Raw genomic sequence first — 19,638 nt, 5'->3', positions numbered from 1 at the left:
ACTGCATGAGAAAAACTGATGCATTGTTCCTAGACGCCGGCGCATTGCCGAATCGATGAGGCGGATCATTACTGCGAAGCTCGACGACGCAGCGCCGAATCTTGAACGCCGTCTGCGAGGCTCATCTCTGCAGTGACCCAACTGTGGAGAAAATTCCAGCTCATCGTGTGTTTGACGTCAAGGCTTTGCTCCATACAACGTACTTTCCTAGAACGCTCCTGTTCCTCTTTCTAAGGATCAGTTGAAATCCTTCCTCGATTTAGCAGAATATAGTTGTTAGTTCATGGAGGGTTTCACTGAAATTGTAGAACCTTTAAGGCAATTGATGAAGAAAGGTGTTCTATTTGAATGGAATGAGGCTTGTAGTGAAGCGTATTATAAAGTGAAAAGTTGTATTGCTCGAGCGCCTACATTTGGTCATTTTCATGTCAATGCGAAAACGTTTATTACCACTGATGCTAGTGCTGTTGGGGTTGGTGCCGTGTTGACTCAAATATATGATGGGCAAGAAAGAGTCATTGGATTTGCATTTCTGAGACTTCGTAATGCTGGAACGTCCTACTTTGTTATTAAAAAAGAGGCTCTACAGTGTTGTTGGGGCATAAATGTTTGTGTTTTGGCAATTTTTATAGCGCGCAAATACTCTGGGGTGTCTCGGCGCTTCACTGATCAGAACGATGGCTATGGCAGATCTTAATGTGGGAATAGCCAGGTTTTTAATCTCTTCCTAAAGCTAAGGAGCGTTGGGGCAGTTTTGATGGTGAGAGGGAGTGAGTTCCATAGTCTGGCTGTGGAGATCGCAAAGCATCTGTCCCCCCAGCTAGCTTTTTTTGTGCGTTGGACTTTGAGCAGATGAGCTGAGGATGAACGGAGGGTTCTTTGGTTTTCAAGCGGACGGAGGGCGTCCTTGAGAAACTGCGGGCCTGAGTTGTTGATTGCTTTATAGGCAATACACAATGCCTTAAATTTTGTACGGCTCCTGACTGGGAGCCAATGAAGCTGTTGGATATAAGGAGATGGAGGTGAACTTGGGGATTCCCAGTAAGATTCTGGCTGAGGCATTCTGCACTAGCTGAAGCCTATGGAGAACTTTTTCCTGTGCATTAAGAAGGAGGGCATTACAATAATCAGTTTTGGCGAAAATAAGAGTGCTGATCAGTGTTTTACCAGCTGAAGTGGGAAGGTAGGGAAGAAGCTTCTTGATCTTCTTCAACTTGAGGAAGGAGGTGGAGACTACGGAGTTGACATGATGGTGAAAGATCAGTCTGTCGTCGAATATGACTCCAAGGTTGCGAACCTTAGTAACAGGTTCTGGTGGAGGTCCCATCTCCTTGGGCCACCATTGAGGGGACCAGGCAGGTTCTAGTTTCCCGAATGTCATGACCTCTGTCTTATCAGAGTTTAATTTTAGACAGTTTGAGGACATCCAGGAACTGATGGCCATCATTCCCTCTTGAAAGTTTGCTGCAACTGTCGATCCATCATTATGTACAGATAGGACCAATTGAGTGTCGTCAGCATAGGTCGTAAGGCTAATGCCGTAGGATTTAATCACCCTCGCTAAGCCCGAAACATATATGTTAAACAGGGTCGGACTTAGTGAGGAGCCCTGTGGTACTCCGCAAGGAAGGGAGAAGGTGTGGGAGAAATAAGGGCCCAGCTTTACAGCCTGTGAACGGTTGGCCAGGAAGGAAGCGAGGAGTTCTTTGGCATTGTTCTGGATGCCAATTGCTGAGACACGGTCGATCAGGGTGGCATGATCGACCGTGTCGAAAGCTGCAGATAGATCAAGCAGTATTAATACTGCCGCTCCTCCTTTGTCCAATGTCATTCTTATTTCGTCTGCTGCTTTTATTAAAGCTGTTTCGGTTCCGTGTCCCTGCCTGAAGCCAAATTGGGTCTCGTCCAGTAGGTTATTTTCATCGATAAAATTGGAAGTTGTATGTTCATTACTCTTTCGAATATTTTTGCTGGAAAGGGAAGGCATGCGATGGGTCTGTAACTGGAAGGGGAGGATGGATCAAGCGTGGGCTTTTTCAGGAGTGGCTTAATGATGGCCTTTTTCCAGACTGAAGGGTATGAGCCGGTAGTGAACATAGTATTACAGATATTCGTCAAAGCGGGGGAGATGGCGTTTGGGATGAGGTTGAGGATGGAAGGAGGACGTGGATCCAGAGGTGATCCTGATTTAGTGCTGGAGATTAGGCGAGAGACTTGTTCCTCGGTAACTGATTTGAAATTACAGAACGAAGGAACATTGATAGCTGGAGATTGTTTAGTTATGATGGTTGAAGATGATTTATGAAGAAAGGCTGAGAAGATTGAAGTGACTTTGTCCTTAAAAAATCTGCAAGAGACTTGCAGAGGGATTGAGATGTGTCAGAGGGGGGGAGGGGAGTTTGAGAGATGATTAACCACTTGAAACAGTTTTCTTGCGGAGTTTTTAGCCTGATTAATTTGGGAAGTGTAAGAAATCGTTTTTTCAGAGGTGATGAGGTCTTTGTATTTGGAAAGGGCGCTTTTGTATGAGATTTTGTCAGTAGGATTGTAGTACCTGCGCCAGTGTCTTTCCAGATTTCTGCAATGTTGTCTTTGAAGACGTAGTGATTCCGAGAACCATGGGGCAGAAGGAGATTTTCTATTGCGATGAGAGGTTTTAGGGGGTGCTAGCTTGAAACAAGCCATGTCCAAGATGTTGAGGTAGTTACTGGAGGCTAGTGACGGATCCGGTTCCATAATATTGATGCCATCGGTCAGCATAGAGGCAAGATGAGAAGTGTCGATGTTTTTTCAGTCTCTGGATGAGATAGGAGAAGATGGTTCGATTAGAGATGGAGGGGATTTGATTTTTATAGAGAAACAGACTGCTAAGTGATCTGTCCAAATAAGAGGGATAGGATAGGAAATCAAAATGTGAGGGTTATTGGTAAATATCCCATCAAGGGTGTGACCTGCCTTGTGGGTGGGTTGAGTGACAATTTGATGAAATCCGGCTGCTGAGAGATCACTCATTAGGGCGATGGTATCGTTGTCGCTTGGAGATTCAAGGTGGAAATTGAAGTCTCCTAAAATGGTGTATTGGGGAGCTCCAGCTGTAACTTCGATTAGGTTATTAATGTTGTTAAGGAAGTTGGATCTGGAGCCAGGCGGACGGTAGGGCAGCGTGCCTGCGAATGATTGGTTGCCAGAAAGGGTGATAGAGAAGGAAAAGGCTTCACAGTTTTTATATTTAAGATCAATGGTTTTGACTTTATAGCGGTGTCTATGGATGATAGCAATACCGCCACCCTTTCTTTTGATTCTGTCAAGTCTGTGAACACAGTATTCTTCAGGGAGAGCTGCCTTGAAGTCCGGACCGGAGGAGTTGTCACCCCAAGTCTCGGTGATGAACAATAAGTTGAGATTGTGTGACACAATGAACTCTAAGATTTCGAGTTTGTGATTTGGGAGGGATCGTACGTTAATGAGTGCTGCTAAAACCTGTTTGGGGGTATTAGCAGGGGAAGTGTGGTTAATACAAGTAGGGCATTTGTGAGGACCTATCTATCATGGGGTCTGTGTATAATAAATGTGGTAAGGAATGCGATAGATTAGCCGGAGGGTTGAGTTCTTGAAGTTGAGAGGAGGTGTATTTGATCAAGGTACGGGCTAAAGGGGTCCGAAGAGCATATGGGCCAGGGGGGGTGGCCCTGGGCCTGGTCTCGGCGCGGACGAGCGCAGACGGGCTTGCCTTCGGCGCGCCCGCTGCGCTCGTCCGCTGCGCGTCCGGTAAGTGGACATGCTTTATAGGGGGTGTTGGAAGGGGGGCGTGGCTAGCACTAGTGGGCGTGTCCTGGGGAGTCCCAGGAGATGGCGGCAAGAACGTAATCTCTAATCCGCTGTGCGGGGGATGCCTGGTGAGTGAATAATAAACAATAAGGCCCAGAGCGGGGGATCGGTAAGTTAAAAAACACAAATATTATACAAGTTTTAAAATCTGCAAGCTATTGATTCTCCCGGCTTCCGCCTCAGGGGGATACTATCAGTGGTAGGCGCTTGTATTCAGCGTGGGTTATGTAGCCTTGGAGAAGGGGTGGTGGCTAGCACTAGTGGGCGTGTCCTGGGGAGTCCCAGGAGATGGCGGCAAGAACGTAATCTCTAACCCGCGGCAGCGATAAATCCGCTGTGCGGGGGATGCCTGGTGAGTGAATAATAAACAATAAGTGCCCAGAGCGGGGGATCTGTAAGTTAAAAAACACAAATATTATACAAGTTTTAAAATCTGCAAGCTATCGATTCTCCCGGCTTCCGCCTCAGGAGGATACTATCAGTGGTAGGCGCTTGTATTCAGCGTGGGTTATGTAGCCTTGGAGAATGGGGCATGGCTAGCACTAGTGGGCGTGTCCTGGTGAGTCCCAGGAGATGGCGGCAAGAACGTAATCTCTAACCCGCGGCAGCGATAAATCCGCTGTGCGGGGGATGCCTGGTGAGTGAATAATAAACAATAAGTGCCCAGAGCGGGGGATCGGTAAGTTAAAAAACACAAATATTATACAAGTTTTAAAATCTGCAAGCTATCGATTCTCCCGGCTTCCGCCTCAGGAGGATACTATTTTAGGTACTTTGTTTGGGGTCTACCTTTCAAAGTCCGTACTGATCACAAACCCCTCATTCATTTGTTTAAAGGAGGTTTAGAAGGTAGTGTGACCCCAAGAATTTCTAGATGGATGTTATCGGAGCTTGAGTACAATTTTTAAGTAGAATATATGAGGGGCTTGAAAAATGTAGTTGCTGATTGCTTGTCCAGGATGCCTCTTGATACAGTGGAATTGGTGGTAGATGAGGAGATTGATGCGGTAGGGAGTGATAAGGCGGAATTGGCTCTCAATAAAGAATAATGGGCATCTGCCACGTCTGAGGACATTGTTCTATAACAAGTTATGAAATTGGCATATGAAGGGTGGGGTGATCATGAGAATGATGTCTGTTTTAAAAGTTATATTCATGACGAGTTGAGTGTGTGTCATGGGAGGTTGTTAAGGAGGACTCAATTTGTTCCACCAGTGGGGGTAAGAAAGAGGATTATTGATATTGCTCATGAGGGTCTCCTGGGAAGGAACATGACGAAGAGGATTTTTCGGAAAAAGTATTAATGGATGAAGGAATTCCAAAGCCTTTGGTGCCTGACAATGGTGTACAGTTAGTATTGAAGAAGATGGTGGTATTTTTGAGTAAATTAAGGATCAAACATGAAAGAGTTGCATTGTTCAGGCTCCAAGCAAATAGATTAGTAGAAAGGATACATTGTTTGCTAATCGATAATATACAATAATCCTTGTCTAATGAATTGTCTTGGTTGGAAGAATTGAAGAAATTGGTGTGGTCGTATAGAGTGACGCCACATTCTGTGACTGTTGTGTCACCGTTTGTCTCTCTTAAAGGTCGTGAGCCAGGTGTGAAGGAAGTACCTGGTTGATTAAAAGAGTGTGTGTGTGGGTTGATCGTACTGTTGAGTGATGTATGCCAAAAACAATTAGCTGCAACCAGTTATTATAATGACAGGAAAGCTGTTAGTGTCAGACATAAAAGAGGGGGATTGGGTCGTGACCAGGAAAAGTGGGGTAGTAATCAAAGGTGAGAGCACATTTTCAAAACCTGTTCAAGTTAAAACTGTCAAGAAGAATATTCTTGTTTTGGCTGATGGCTCTGCTTGGAGCACTGGAAATGTTTGTTAATGTAATGCTCCTCAATCAGTTTGCTGTGATAGAATGGAATTATATAAAATAATCCATCAATTTGTTGAAACTGTTATTCCTTTTATGTAGTGATGTGTTTAGAATATGATTTTTTTTATATTGCTATTTAATTGTTTTCTTTGTGTATATGGGGGAAGATGTGTAGAGATGTATTCTCTTTGTAATGGAATATAGAACCATCTGCATGGTTGGAATGTTATGCTTTAAATGTGAAGGATGGTTAGAACTGTGAAGCTGAAGTGTAAGCTTGAGGCGTTTTACCCGTTCTCTTAATGAATAAAGATTCTACATGAACTGAATATTACTGGATATTCATCTTTACAGACACCTATTGCTTTGCACATTTTTGGGTGGGTTGTTTCCAAATGCCCCGTGCCTGCACTTAGAAGCCACTTCCCTCTCTTTAGACACTGCTTGTCTAAAAGGGACGTGGCCTCTAAGTGCAAGCATAGCATGGGGTGCTTGGAAACAAACCATATTTGTATTTCAGTAGGTCTCACATTTGCGCAAATTTAAGCAGTTGACAATAGCGCAAAGTTTCATAAATGCGAGTCCTATTGCTTTGCAAATGCTTGTACTATTTGTTACAAGCCAGGACATACAACAAAAGTATGTCGGATACACCACTGTGAGGCCAGGTTGTGTTTGCTTCACATGTCTAACTCCTGATGATAGCTGTTTAAATTTGTGTATTGCTCACTGTTGAGAAGGCTGTTAATTTGTTTCAGAATTTTTCGACTTTATACCATCATGTTCTTGGATTTATGTCTTCGATCTCATTGTGTCCAGAATTCCCTTTGTTTAAGCTGATTCTTCTATAGTGCTCCGAGTGGACACAGATTTGAAGTTTCGTTTAATTTGACTAACTATTAAGTATTTTTTGGTGGTGGGGGGGATTTAGTGAAGGACTTTCTCCTATCAAGCTGTTCAACTGCTTCTCTTCCAATCTCTATTCTTTGTGTTTGTTTTATTTAGCTTCCTCTTGCTTCTCTCTAGATCTCTATTTTTGGTTGAGAAGACGTTTCTGCTGGGCCTGTTTATTGCCTGTAACCGTGATGGGGCACTCAGCCAAGCTTCCTTTTAATTATATTTTGCTTTCAGGGGCCATTCTGTTGCTTTCTTTAGCTGTCATTTGTGAATATGTTGATGTATCCCACTTTGTGAACAGGTTCTTCTTTGGTGTGTTGAGGTATTAGTTTTAGGATTTAGTTTAGAATGTTCATCTGATATTTGACAGACGGAAAATCAATTTCTATCTGTAATGAAGCTAACAATCAAGATTTTCAGTACTTTCCATGTCCCTTTCTTTAACCCAGTCTGGAACTTTCATGATTTTCCAGTTATTTGGGAGTTTTCCCTTAAGGTAATTCCTTGGCCGACTATATTTTTTCCTACCCTTTGATAGACCGTACTACTTGGATCTTCCATTAACTCTTCCAAGTTACTTAAAGGTAGGTTGTTACTTATGTTGTATGGCAGGTGGCCGACAGAATTTGTGGCAACACTTCTATCTTGACTACCAGTTGTAATTCATACTCTGTACTCCTGTGTGTATATACCTCACTAAAACTTTAGTCTCTGGTCCTTGGATCCTGGAAGTCACGCTCCACCACCACCCCCTGCTTCCACCCCACCCGTCTCCAGTTTTATTTGTTTGTGTTTTTTTTGTTTTCTGCATTTTTGTTTTGGTTCTCATTCATCATCGCTGCTGAAGTGGCATAGCTTTCTTCGTTGGAACTTGCTGTCAGGGCATATAGCAATCATGTTCATGAGGCCATTGTTGTTGACTTTTTGTATTAGTTTGTATTCATAACCTTGAATGTCTATAATTGTTTTACTCTCCTGCATTTTTCATAGTATACATGTTTATTATCTGTTGTGTTCCTTACTTTAAGTAATCTAGGATCAATTTTGTATTGTCTTTTTTATTAAACTCGCTAATTTAGTGTCCACTACAGTTATTGGAATATATTTTTTTGTACATTGTTATTTTCAACATTCTTTAATTTAATTTTGAGTTGATAAATTGTGTCCATTTGCATCAATTTAAGCAAACCAATCAACCTGCATATGATTTTTTCTTTTTTCTATGAACAAGCAAAATTGTAAAATTTTCCTCCCTCATGTCTTTTCAGCTTCTTGGACATTTAATGATTGTTGCTGCGAAGTGTGCTGCTGAATTGGGAGTAACCAATGGCTACCGACTGGTAATGAACGAAGGTCCTGATGGCGGGCAGTCCGTATATCACATTCATATCCATCTTCTTGCTGGCCGTCAGTTGGGCTGGCCTCCAGGCTAAAAAGAGTGTCTTATCAATGCGTTAAACCCCATGTTACTCCTGAGAGTATAATGTTTGCCTCTTGTTAAGTGATGTATGTTTCTTTTCAGGAATAAAACTACAGATTCACCGAAAATGCAAACAAGGATTTTTGGCACTTCCTTAGATTCCTTGACAATGTGCTCTCATAGGAATTGCAAAGTCTAACCTGAAGTGATTGCCCTGTTAAATAAAAACATTTTTGAAGACCATTTATAGAATCTTTTAAATGTATTTTAAAGAAAAATGTCCATAACGTTCTGTTATTTTAAATGCTTTTCTCCATCAGAATCTCCAGATTGCTTCACTACACGTGGCCTGTGATAAATGGGAAGTCACATGGACCTGCCAGTTTCAGTATTGCTCATGAACCTGCTACAGTCCACCATGACTTAATTTCATTAGTTGGATGCTTAATGTAAGCATGTGTAAGATGCAACAGGTTTATGTTCTTTTATATGCCGTGATTATAAATGGAGAGTTCCCAGCCTTTTCCAGTACTGTCATTGGAAAGAGTAATGTTTGTTGCGTTTGAAATGGTTTACTCCACTTTTCTTCAAAACTACACAACCTCCATGAAGGTCGGTATGATTAAACTGTAAAAAAGGAGCTTATACCAGCAGATTGACACGTTTCACAAGGAAGTGGGCGGTGGTTAAGAGGGGCCGGAAAGCATGCACGGCAATCTACAAATATTGACATTGCACACAGCTTCAAGAATTTACACAAACCAACACCAGCCACGGAATAGAAAAGAACTATGGTGTTCTATGTCAGTTCACAAATACTTAATCTCCCTTGTTCTACAGCTGTTGGAGTCCTTTGTTGGTTGTTTCTATAATGCTATGCAGTGGGGGTAATGCCTTGGAATTCAGCACATTTGGTGAGGTGGTAGTGGTCTTAGGGTGGAGTGCGGTAGCCTGGTGATAATTTTCACAAGGTAGGTGGTTAATTTCAGTGTCACTGATTCAAATACAGGAATACATATTTTGTTGGTGCAATATTCAGTCTAGTTAGATCACGAAATAGAACCCCAAACTACTCGTCCAGTTATTGACATATAAATTGCAATAGAGCCCATTATCATTCATGCAATATATCCGGCCACTGAAAATACACAATTTTGTGGTTGCAGTGGATACCAAGAAAATTTGATTTGCTGCACTTGCACAGAATTTATAGAGTTCAGCAAAAAATAATTTGTTTCTAGCACAAACTGATCCCATTTAACTGAAAACGCTGCACAGTGCGTTGTCCAGTGGCAAACACTGTGCTAAAGTTATATTATGTTTCAACTAAGGTTTGCTGTATGTATTAAGAGACTTAGCAGGTACCAAGGAGGTGGCCCTTTTGCCCAGTGAACATTGTTGAGCACAGTTGACGGACTACGATAATGTTTTTCCTGCACAAAAATAATCCATATGTAGTTAAATGTAATTGAAACAGGATTGAACGAATGAATGCTCCTTCGTTTGTTGTGAAAATTGTTTTTATTTGAGCAAATTTATCCTATGGCACAGAAATTGTTGCCAAAGAAGCAGTTATATAATGTGGACACTTAACAGCCTTGTTTAGTATTTGGGTGAGGCCTGATATTCTCCAGATGTGGGTAGCGATCTGCAGAAAGTACAGAATCTACCTTACCGGGAGAGTGACGTCCTGCTGAGAAAAGAGTCTATATCTGAAAGATGCACTACCCCTAGTAGAAGGGACATCATTTGACAAAACCTACCGAATGCTAAATATGTTATCCAACAAACTTTCCAACAAACTTTATCTCGGTCAATGTGGACCATAAAAAGTGCATACAAAAAAAATGACACACGTAAAAACACCTACCGTAAAACAGTTTCCAAATGAATAGGTATACAGATTACAAATTTAGCAGCATTAAAGTGCATCACAGACATCCCAGAGGGGTAGGTCCGGGGAGTTCAACCTTCAACCCATCCTCATCAAGCTACCATATCTGTTTCCCTGTGTAAGGGCCATAAACAAGTGCACAAACAATTTTATCCAGGTAGAATCTCAATTTATCAATAAACTTAACTATTAAAACTTTAAGAAGGGTTAAAAATTGGATACAAAGTTAAAAAAGACTGCGTACAATATAGGCTTTAAAGGTCGCAATGGCGAATTTAGCAACAGGCAACGACTACGGCACATGGGTATTTAAAAATCGAGATACAGCAAAGACAATGGGTGAGAAAGTATCATACTTCAGGACTCTAAATGCCGCCTCACAGTGCATGAACCCTAGATTCCTGCATAGTGGGATAAGCGAACGCTGTCTGGCTAGTTTGTAGGCAGGGCAGAAAACAAAAACATGAAGCTCTGACTCACCCAATTGCAGGCAGGGGTGTAACTTTTGACATTTTATTTGAAAAAGCACGGAGCTGCAAGGTCCCAATTCTGAACTGGATGTATAATTTCCTTCCTAAGGTTGGATGGATATCATCCAGAAAGGACTCAATTAGATACTCGTCTTTGATTCTCAAGAAATAGGCTGTCAAGTGTCCTAAGGCCGAACTCCCCTGCATATCTGCTAATTTATGCGACCTATAGATTCTTACCAATTCTGGACAAGAGCTTACCGGACACATTTCCTCCGGGTTACTCCATAAACTCGGTTTAACCAGCCAACATCATATGTCCTTTATGTACACAAACCATGGTATTTTACCCAGACCCGGGAGACTTAATAATTCCTTTAACTATGACTTATAGACTGCCAGTTCCAGGGTCACTCGCATTCTGCACCAAAAGGTTAGTGGCCTCAGTCTCGTCCTCAATGGGTCTAATTCCGAGATCCAGGCGTAGGTGGGTGAGGGTGTACCAAGGGGAAGGCCTAACATCGGCTGCATAAAATTGTTCTCTATTTTACTCAAACTACCAGAGGAACAATGACCCCGTAGTTCAGCCCCATACATTGTCACACCCCTTGCTTGCACTTTATATATATATATCTGCTATTGGCCCAGCTGGTTTGTAGGAGACATTTATATATATTCTTCCAATTCCCCCAAATGTCCACTCCAAGTTTTCTGTTAAAAGTCAAAAACTGACACCCTCTCATGCATGGTACCATTTAAGAAGGGATTAGAACTGCATGGGTTAGCTGGTTTGGAGAACATGAATTTGGTCTTCTGTGTGTTAATCTCCAGTCCCCTGTTTTTACAAAAAATAGCAAAGCTCTCAAGGACCCTCTGGATACCCATGGACGACTTTGATAATAACATTAATAATATAGGTTATCATCTAGTCTGGCTGTTAAGGCAGGGCAGTTCCTGAGGGGGGGGGAGAAGATGGTCATCGCTTGTGGTTAGAGACATCAACACTGTCTACCAGTGCACTCTTGTCCTGATGTAATGGTCACTAGTAAACCAGAAGTGAAAAATGTCCACCTTCACATCAGAAGTACACTTGTGATACTGTTATTCTGCTAATAATGTGTGGTAGAGTGCAGCTAAATGAAGTGCTTTGGTGTTACCTCTATACATTTCTAATCAATTCCTCCAAGTATTTTTTTTCATAAGATTGCGGACAGATGTAAAACAACATTTTTTACCACCCCCCAGGTAGTCTCCGTGAGGCATCGTCTTTATTTTTATGGCCGATGGCGTATTCAGTCTGGAGTATTACAGTCCAGCTCGTCACAGTAATACGTATTGACTTTCGCTCCCTAGGTTAGAAGATGACAGAATTGGTCACCCCATTTGCAGAGCAGAAAAAGTTTGCTCCTAGAAAACTACCTAACCCAAGTAAAGTAAACACAATTTTTACCTGCACCAGTATCAAGGCTTTCTTTGTATATCGGTGAGAAACTTTTTCCAAAAATAGCAGATGTTCCATCCACTCCTAGAGGGCCGAGGGCCTTTCTGCACTCCAAATAAGGTATACTGGACATTTGCTACACAATAAGGCCCTTGAAATTGAGAAGAAATCCAAACATTTGACCTCTTTTTATGCCTTGAGGTAATGAATTTTACTATGTACGCAATAAATTCATTTATAATATGCACTAATGTGTTACGGGGCTATTTTAATGGAAATGTACAGAAGTCATGCAGTTTCAACTTTGAGTAAACCCAAAACAGATGCTCACAATGACAGAAAAACTCTATTACAGGAAATGTGTAATATGGGCTTGTTTGCTACTGATTTTCAACTTTGTATGTTTTACTCAAATTATTTTACTCTAAGCTACAATTAAAGGGTGAATAGAATAATATTCGCTACCTTTCATGGAGAAAAAAAAAATAGTTATTCGTTATTTAATTTTAAATGAGATTTGCTGATTGGATATTGAACATAGGCTGCATGTAACATAAATAAGTAAATACATTTATAAAAAAAAGTTAGACATGCGATTACAGAAATGGTATTTCTGCTGACCCTAGCAGGCTACTAACCTTGTGATGGCTCCTAATTTAAGTAAGTCACAATTTGCAACTGACCTCATTCATTTTCATGAGGTAAGCCGAATTACAACCCACTCAGAATTTTTATGAACTGACCTATTTGCACATAGCTTGTTTCGTTGCAATTCTTTACTGGTCACAAATACTTCTTGCAAATTTTGACCTGTAAATAGTACCCTAGCCACAAAATCTTTCTTAGACCAGCAAAGTCAAAAAACGAGGACTGACAAAACCGGTAGGTCTCACATGACTAGCTCACTTAAGTGTTCATGTATTGGTAATGGATGAAAAATTGAGAAACAGTTGTACCTTTTACTTATAGCGCTTAAAAATGGCAGTACTATAGGGTCATGCACAATATTTAAAAATATAAAGAGGCAGACATTCTGCGTAGACAGAGCGAAGTATGAAGATACCCAACTGCTCTCCAATTACAAAGGAGGTCCTGTAAAGCGAGCCTGCTGGAAACAAGGAGATTGGAGAAGTGCACTCCAGGGTAAAGGACGAGAAGCATCATCCCTGGTTTACAACACACTGTTTTAATTGTGATGCCTCAGTTTCTGCAGCCACATTTATAATCCTCCATACATTTTCCCCAATACAAGATTCTAAAGTGAATGTTTTCTTTCTCTGTCAAATCTAACAAGGTTACTAGTTATCAGTGCTTTATTTGCAAGGTGATTCCCTCCACATTCCCATTGTTTCCTGCTACAGATCATCCTTGTATGCTGCACAAATACAAAGGGTTAAGAGCACCAACATAGGGACTGCAACCTTTGCTAAGTTAGTCAACTGTGTAACAAAATAGTGGCTACTTTCATGCATTACTGTGCCACTGGAAAAAGCTGCATCCGACTTAAGAGCCCTAATTGGCGCTAAACCGATTTTGTGATGTTTGGTTTCATGCGGGACCTGATCTGGCAGTTCGAGCTAGCTTTCTTCTATAGGAGCAGGGTTGGAACTTATTTGCCTGGGTCCCAAATTAGCTGGCATAGTGTGAAAAATGACGATGGATTGGAATTCAGCCAGTTATTACCACTGGCTTAGAGAAATTCCAGCATTCTATCCATCACTTTTTTGTATACTTGAGTGCTATTTTGCAAGAAGTATATATACATGCTGTCACAAAGTCTCCAAGGCCGAATCGGTTCGAAACCAAACCACTAGTAGACTGTTACAACACTGCTTCAAATAAGTAAAAACCTTCAACACGTGTCTGCATCCTCTCCTGGTGATACCATTGACTGGCAAGAGTTTTGTGTGTGTATGTTGCTTTCCCGGCCAGCTACGACAGCAGCCTGAACCGTTGCCTTTGTGGCTTCATCAGCCAGTGAATTCCCAGCAACGTGTATTCCAACACGTTGGTGACTCAATGTATGAATTGCATGAGCCTGTGGCAAATCTTCTTTTTGTTCACCGCATTGTTGAGAGACTGCTGCTTGCCACATATACCCCAGGAGATAAAGTAAAAACACCTTTAGGGTATGGTGTACCACTGTGACTACAAGGTCCATTTAAGCACCATAGAAAATGTGTTAGCATAATTAGTGTTCATAACAAAGCTACTTTTGTGGTTCCACATTTTTAACCCCTTTGTTGCTGAGACTTTTCTGGCCCCTGTGCGGAGCCCTTCTTTTTTATTCTTGCGGCACTTTGTGTTTAGACCTTAACTATTTTATCACAAAAAGTACCCAACCAGAATTTGTGTTCCTTTCTCCCCACATGTTGCGTATTCTAAATGTAACCAAGGTTTGTAGATTTCCTAGGAGAAGACCAAATTAAGTGCCAAATTATATATATATTTAGAAAAAACAATGGGCTGTGCATGAACGTGTATTTTTTAATAGTTTTATTTTAATTCTACATCAACAAATTGTTTGCTATCTCCCCAACTTTCAGGAGCATGCATAGTTGTAGAAAAAAATAAAATTTCCACAGTGTTTTTGTTTTGTATTTTTTGTGTTTTCACCCTACTTGCAGTTTGTGGTGGAAATGGGTGTGAAAACCATGGATAAATCTTGAATTCTAGAGATTTATGAAAACTAGAAGAAATTCCAAATTAGCAGGGTGTAATTTGTGTAGGTCATCAGTGGAGTAACCATGAGAAAATATTTGTTGAAATAAAATAATTTAAAATAAAAAGGAAACGTAGTAATAATTAGCAATGTTTCCATCTGTAATAGTTTGCTCTCCAAAGGCTGCAGGCAAATATAGGCTTTGCTGGTTGTCTAAAAACACACAATACCATGAGCCAACAACTAAGTTACAGCTTATAATGATACTTTCACTGTATACTGACTATGCTCCCATTCATATGTTAAAATCTAATAAATAAGAAATGGGTATAAAGGAAATCTAGGATTTTTTTTTTAAATGCTCCCAAGCTACTGAGTTTAGAAATCGAGGTGATTATATTCCCTTTTAGTCTGTATCCTCATTCATAAGACTATTCAATTTGTATCGCAGGGGAGTTGCTCTGATCCAGAAGCGCAGTACCTCATAGTGTGGTTGCTTCTAGGTAGGACTGTTCTATTAGTCAATGTATTTGCACCACATACGGATTTCCACGATTTTCTTTAAAAACATTTTTTTTTAAATTATTATCGTGGTCTCTCCGTGCAGATGGGTGGATAGGCTGATTATGTTTTACTGACTGACGGTTTTTTATATCACATGTATTCCAGCTCGCTAAGCCACACTGTAAAGGCATTTAATCTCCTTGATAACTTTCAACTCGCTGATGCGTGGTGCTATTGCCATCTGCAGGGGAGGGATCACATCTACTCCACTCCGAACAACATATGGGCTCGTATCGATAACTGGTATTTGTCATGAGGAGCATTGTGGCTCACAGATGTTCCATACCAACTCCCAGATCACACCCCTGTCAGTACCATGCTCCATGTCAAACCCCCATATTCCGACACTGGTGTTTCCCCAAGAATGTGCTACATGATGCAATTTTTCGAATGGAACTCTGTGCATACATTACGAAGTATTTCACGTTGAATGCTTGGACTGTAAAGAGACACTCTACCCTCTGGGAGGCCTTTAAGCTGTGTATCAGAGGTGAGTTTATTGCTAAACACACAGGGGTCCTTCGCAGTATAAGGAATGACTTGGCTACAGTAGAAGGGGGAACTACGTGGTATAGCTATGCTGGAAATGTTGGCCATTGGTACTACACACCTCCATGACAGATTCCCACACATGCAGGCGTTCCAGAAGCTTGATGCGTGGTAGGTGGCTTTTTCTTGGTAGGTATCCCAGAACTCGTCAGTATGGTGAGGGTGAGAGGCTGGGCCGTACTTAAGCCCGGCTCCTGTGCCCCCTGTACCATGACACATTTGGACAGGACTCCAGTGGGCTGATGACTTGGACGTCAACGATAATGTTACCATCATAGATTAATTTACTGCTCATTACAAACAGCTGTACACCTCCCGGGTAGAAGGTGATGGATCTGCCCTGGCTGACTACCAGTTTGATATAGCCATGGTCTGGCTTGGATCTAGCCAGCAGCCCTTCCTTGCCTTCCCCATTACCTGTGAGGAAAGGCTCCTGGGTTGGATGGGTTCATTGGGAATTTCTAAAAAGCGTTTGACTATTTTGATTGTACACCTACTGAAGGTTTATGCTGAATCTTTTGAATTAGATGTCCTCTCCCCACACACCCCTGCATGAAGCAGTCCTGGTACTGAAGCCCAACAAATCTTCCCAGCCATGCACCTCCTACAGACCCTTATCACTCCAAAATCATGACACTAAAATCTTGGCCAAAGTCCTAGCCTCATGCGTTTCCCTATTTTGGACCTTATAATATCTCCCATACAATCTGGGATTGTTCCTCCTCGCTTCATCTCAACCGCTGCATGCTTTTTGCAGTAATCAATTAGATCTCCTCCGCTATTCCTCCTGCAGTCTCCTTGCTGGACACTGAGAAAGTGTTCAACTACCTTGAATGGTTGTTCCTCCCTGCTTCATTAACTTTAACTGGGAATGACTTTCAGAGCCTTATGTTACTCTATAAGACTCCTGTTGCACATCTCGAAATTAATGGTACGCTTTCTGAGCCATTCTCCTTGTTGAGGGGTACTTGGAAGGGATGTCCGCTCACCCTGCTTTTAATTTTCATTGCCATGGACACCTTCGTCCTTCATCCACAAGAAAGGCACTTGGATAGGGGCCTCTGTTTTTATCATAGAGCACTGTTGACCTCCCTTTATGCCGATTACATACTGCTCTTTGTCTGAGATCTGGCTTTCATTCCCCCCCCCCCCATTAAGGAAGTGGTGCACTTTGGGACTTTTTCTGTTTTGTCAATAAACTGGAATAAATTGGAGCTGTATCCACTCAGACATCGCTGTGCCGTGTGACCTTGGGTACCCATTGCTATGGTGCACGGACTCCACCAAATATTTTGACTTTTTTTTTTTACCCAGATGGCACTGAGGTGATATGGTGGAACTACACCCTGCTATTGACAGTCTCATGACACAGATAGAACGTTGGATTAAATTACTATTGGCAAAGGCCAGGTGCATTGCCTTCATTAAAATTGTGGTGCTCCCTCATATTCTATATATATATATTTTTTTTTTTACCTATCCCCATTGCACTTACAAATAGTTTTTTTTGCTAGACTGCGGGGGCTGATAACACGTCTTATTTGGGCTGCCCTCCAGCCTGTGTTCAGTGGGACACACTGATTCTACCTTACAAGCGCTGTGGTTTTGTACTACTTGACCTCACACTATACTCCTTAGTGGTCCAAGCCCACTTGGGTATTATTGGTACCATCCTGATTCTAGGCTGCCTTATCTCAAACCCGAAAGAGCTCCAGCGTCCAACCCTCCCCTTTCTTCCATACTCCTGCATGGACTTCCTCTGAGCCCTACTGAGATACAGACTCTATCCAAAACCTAGTGGGCTTGGTCCAAACTCTTATGCTATCTGGGGGGCACTTTTTATACTCCTCACATATACCCCTCATCTATAATCCATGGCTTCCACTTATGCATGCTACGCAGATCCTTTGCGTTGCATCAGCTAAGTGTTGCGGGTGACCTGTTTGACGATGGGATTCTTAAGCCCTGCTCCACTCTGGCGGATGGAGGTGACTCCGCACATATTGATAACTTTATATTCCACTGCTTCCTCAGCACTTTACGAGATACCCCGCCTGATTATCCAGAACAATCTAAGGACTTCCCCCTCTTACATTAGTTAGCCTCACTCTCGATAACTGCCAACTTGATATCTATTTTCATTTTGTGTTGTATTTTTCGTTGAGCATAAAGAATCAATACAGCAATGTCTATTGATCAACTGTCAATGAGGGGATACAACAATATATAACAATAATCTAGAATATGAGGAAATGCAAAGTGATGTTCTTGCTCGTATATGGGGAGGGTTGGGAATACGGGAGATGGGAAAACAGTCCACAGGTGTAAGGGTCAAGGCATTGTATGGGTGCTGTTTACCAGTATCGGGGAGTGTGCCCACTGATAACTAGACTCTATCCTATTTCTTTGCAACTGTGACATACTGACACTGTGAGACCGAAGGCTGCTTGGGACGTGAATTGGAATATTTCATCGCTAACACAAACTGGGATTATTGATGTGCACTTTTTTTCTGCCGGAATCGCCGCCCATGTTGGTGTGCCTGCTCGCCCCCCGCCGCCGCATCATCACATCTACTGTGCGGCCGCTGTGTGGGGGTGAGCATCTGGGGACAAACTACACTTCCAAGTAGACCTAGCGGCCGGAAGCCCCACACGGGGATAACGCGCCAGGAGGCGCACAAAAAACTGCATCACTCTCGGGGGAGCGGGAAAGCTCTCCTTTGTTACTGAAGCCTTGTGCTATTTATTTACTTGCCTCCTTTTGGGACCCACTTTTCTGCCGGAATCGCCGCCCGTGTTGGTGTGCCTGCTTGCCCCCCGCATCATCACATCTACTGTGCGGCCGCTGTGTGGGGGTGAGCATCTGGGGACAAACTACACTTCCCAGTAGACCTAGCGGCCGGAAGCAACACACCGGGATAACGCGCCAGGAGGCGCACAAAAAGCTGCATCACTCTCCGCGTCGCGGGAGCGCCCGGGAGAAGCCTGGGACAAGGGCGGGAACGTCTGGGGCCGGCCAAGGCTGGGCTGGGCCCCGTTTCTCCAATCTGCTGCTTTGGATTCACATTCAGTAAAATAATCTGTCCCACTTCTGATGATTTTGTATGCTACAATACAACTAGTGACTATTAATTGGCCCCACGCTTACCGTAGCTGATTGACTGTCCCTTCTGCTCTGTGGTTAATGCTGTGCTGTTTTGTATCTCAGACTGCATTTTACCATGGCCTCTCGTCTTCCCAATGGCAGACCCTCTCTAGCGGGAGGATCAGTCAGAGGGACATTGGACAGTTTCATCACCAGGGCAACGTCGGTATTAGAAAGGAAAATAGTTTTAGCAGAGCGACGTTTGTCTGCAGAACATCTTCACAACAAGTGCTCGTCTCTGGGCTCCATCCAGTTAGCTACAACGCTTCAAGCTATAACAGAAAAGGATAGTCTAGCCAATGTTTCATCAAGTGACAATAGTACACCTTTACTTTTGCAAGATATTACCTTACCAGCTAAAATAGCTGGTAAATCAAATATCAACTCCACAAATTCCTCCTTTAATTCACTATCATTATTGGATGTTACATAAGGGAATTATACACAAGCAAGTGCGCTCTTAAAAACTCTGATACAGAAGCCCCAAAACAAAAGAACAGCTTATGGTCCTCCGCCAAAAAAAAGAAAGAAGGGGGGGGCTACCTATAAAGGAAAATCTATTAAAAGAACTAAAAATTCCTTGAGTCCCTTAAATGATACAAATGTAGCAGATAGAAAAATCCAATCTGACCATTACCCCCCAGTAGATTCACCAACTAAGGACCTAATGGGAAGTATTGAACAACTAGTTAGATCCCTCCTACTGCCACTCAGAGAGGATGAAAAGAGTAGCCCAACAACTAGGGTCACTTGAAAAAGCAATGGCTAACAACACCAGCTTAATTAAAAAACTATCTATTCCCAGTACACCACATACAATCAGACCCATTCCAACAAAATCAAAGGTACCTACTGAAGTAACCCCAACCAAGAGAGGCACCATACCGAA

At 42.3% G+C, this 19,638-nt stretch overlaps 1 protein-coding gene across 1 annotated transcript in view; it reads left to right on the top strand.

Moving 5' to 3' along the window:
- HINT1 (histidine triad nucleotide binding protein 1) overlaps positions 1–8,265 on the top strand; it is a 46,641-nt gene extending 38,376 nt beyond the window's left edge. Inside the window, exon 3 of the mRNA XM_078677379.1 lies at positions 7,871–8,265. Within this exon, the coding sequence (XP_078533505.1) occupies positions 7,871–8,035 (165 nt within the window). The 3' untranslated portion in view covers positions 8,036–8,265. The remainder of the gene's footprint in view (positions 1–7,870) is intronic.
- Positions 8,266–19,638: the final 11,373 nt, after the last annotated feature.

This window comes from Lissotriton helveticus, chromosome 2_1 (assembly GCF_964261635.1).
Source record: "Lissotriton helveticus chromosome 2_1, aLisHel1.1, whole genome shotgun sequence".
Classification (NCBI taxonomy): Eukaryota; Metazoa; Chordata; class Amphibia; order Caudata; family Salamandridae; genus Lissotriton; species Lissotriton helveticus.
Note: the sequence above shows the minus strand (reverse complement) of the source record. Positions and strands in the feature narration are given on the sequence as shown.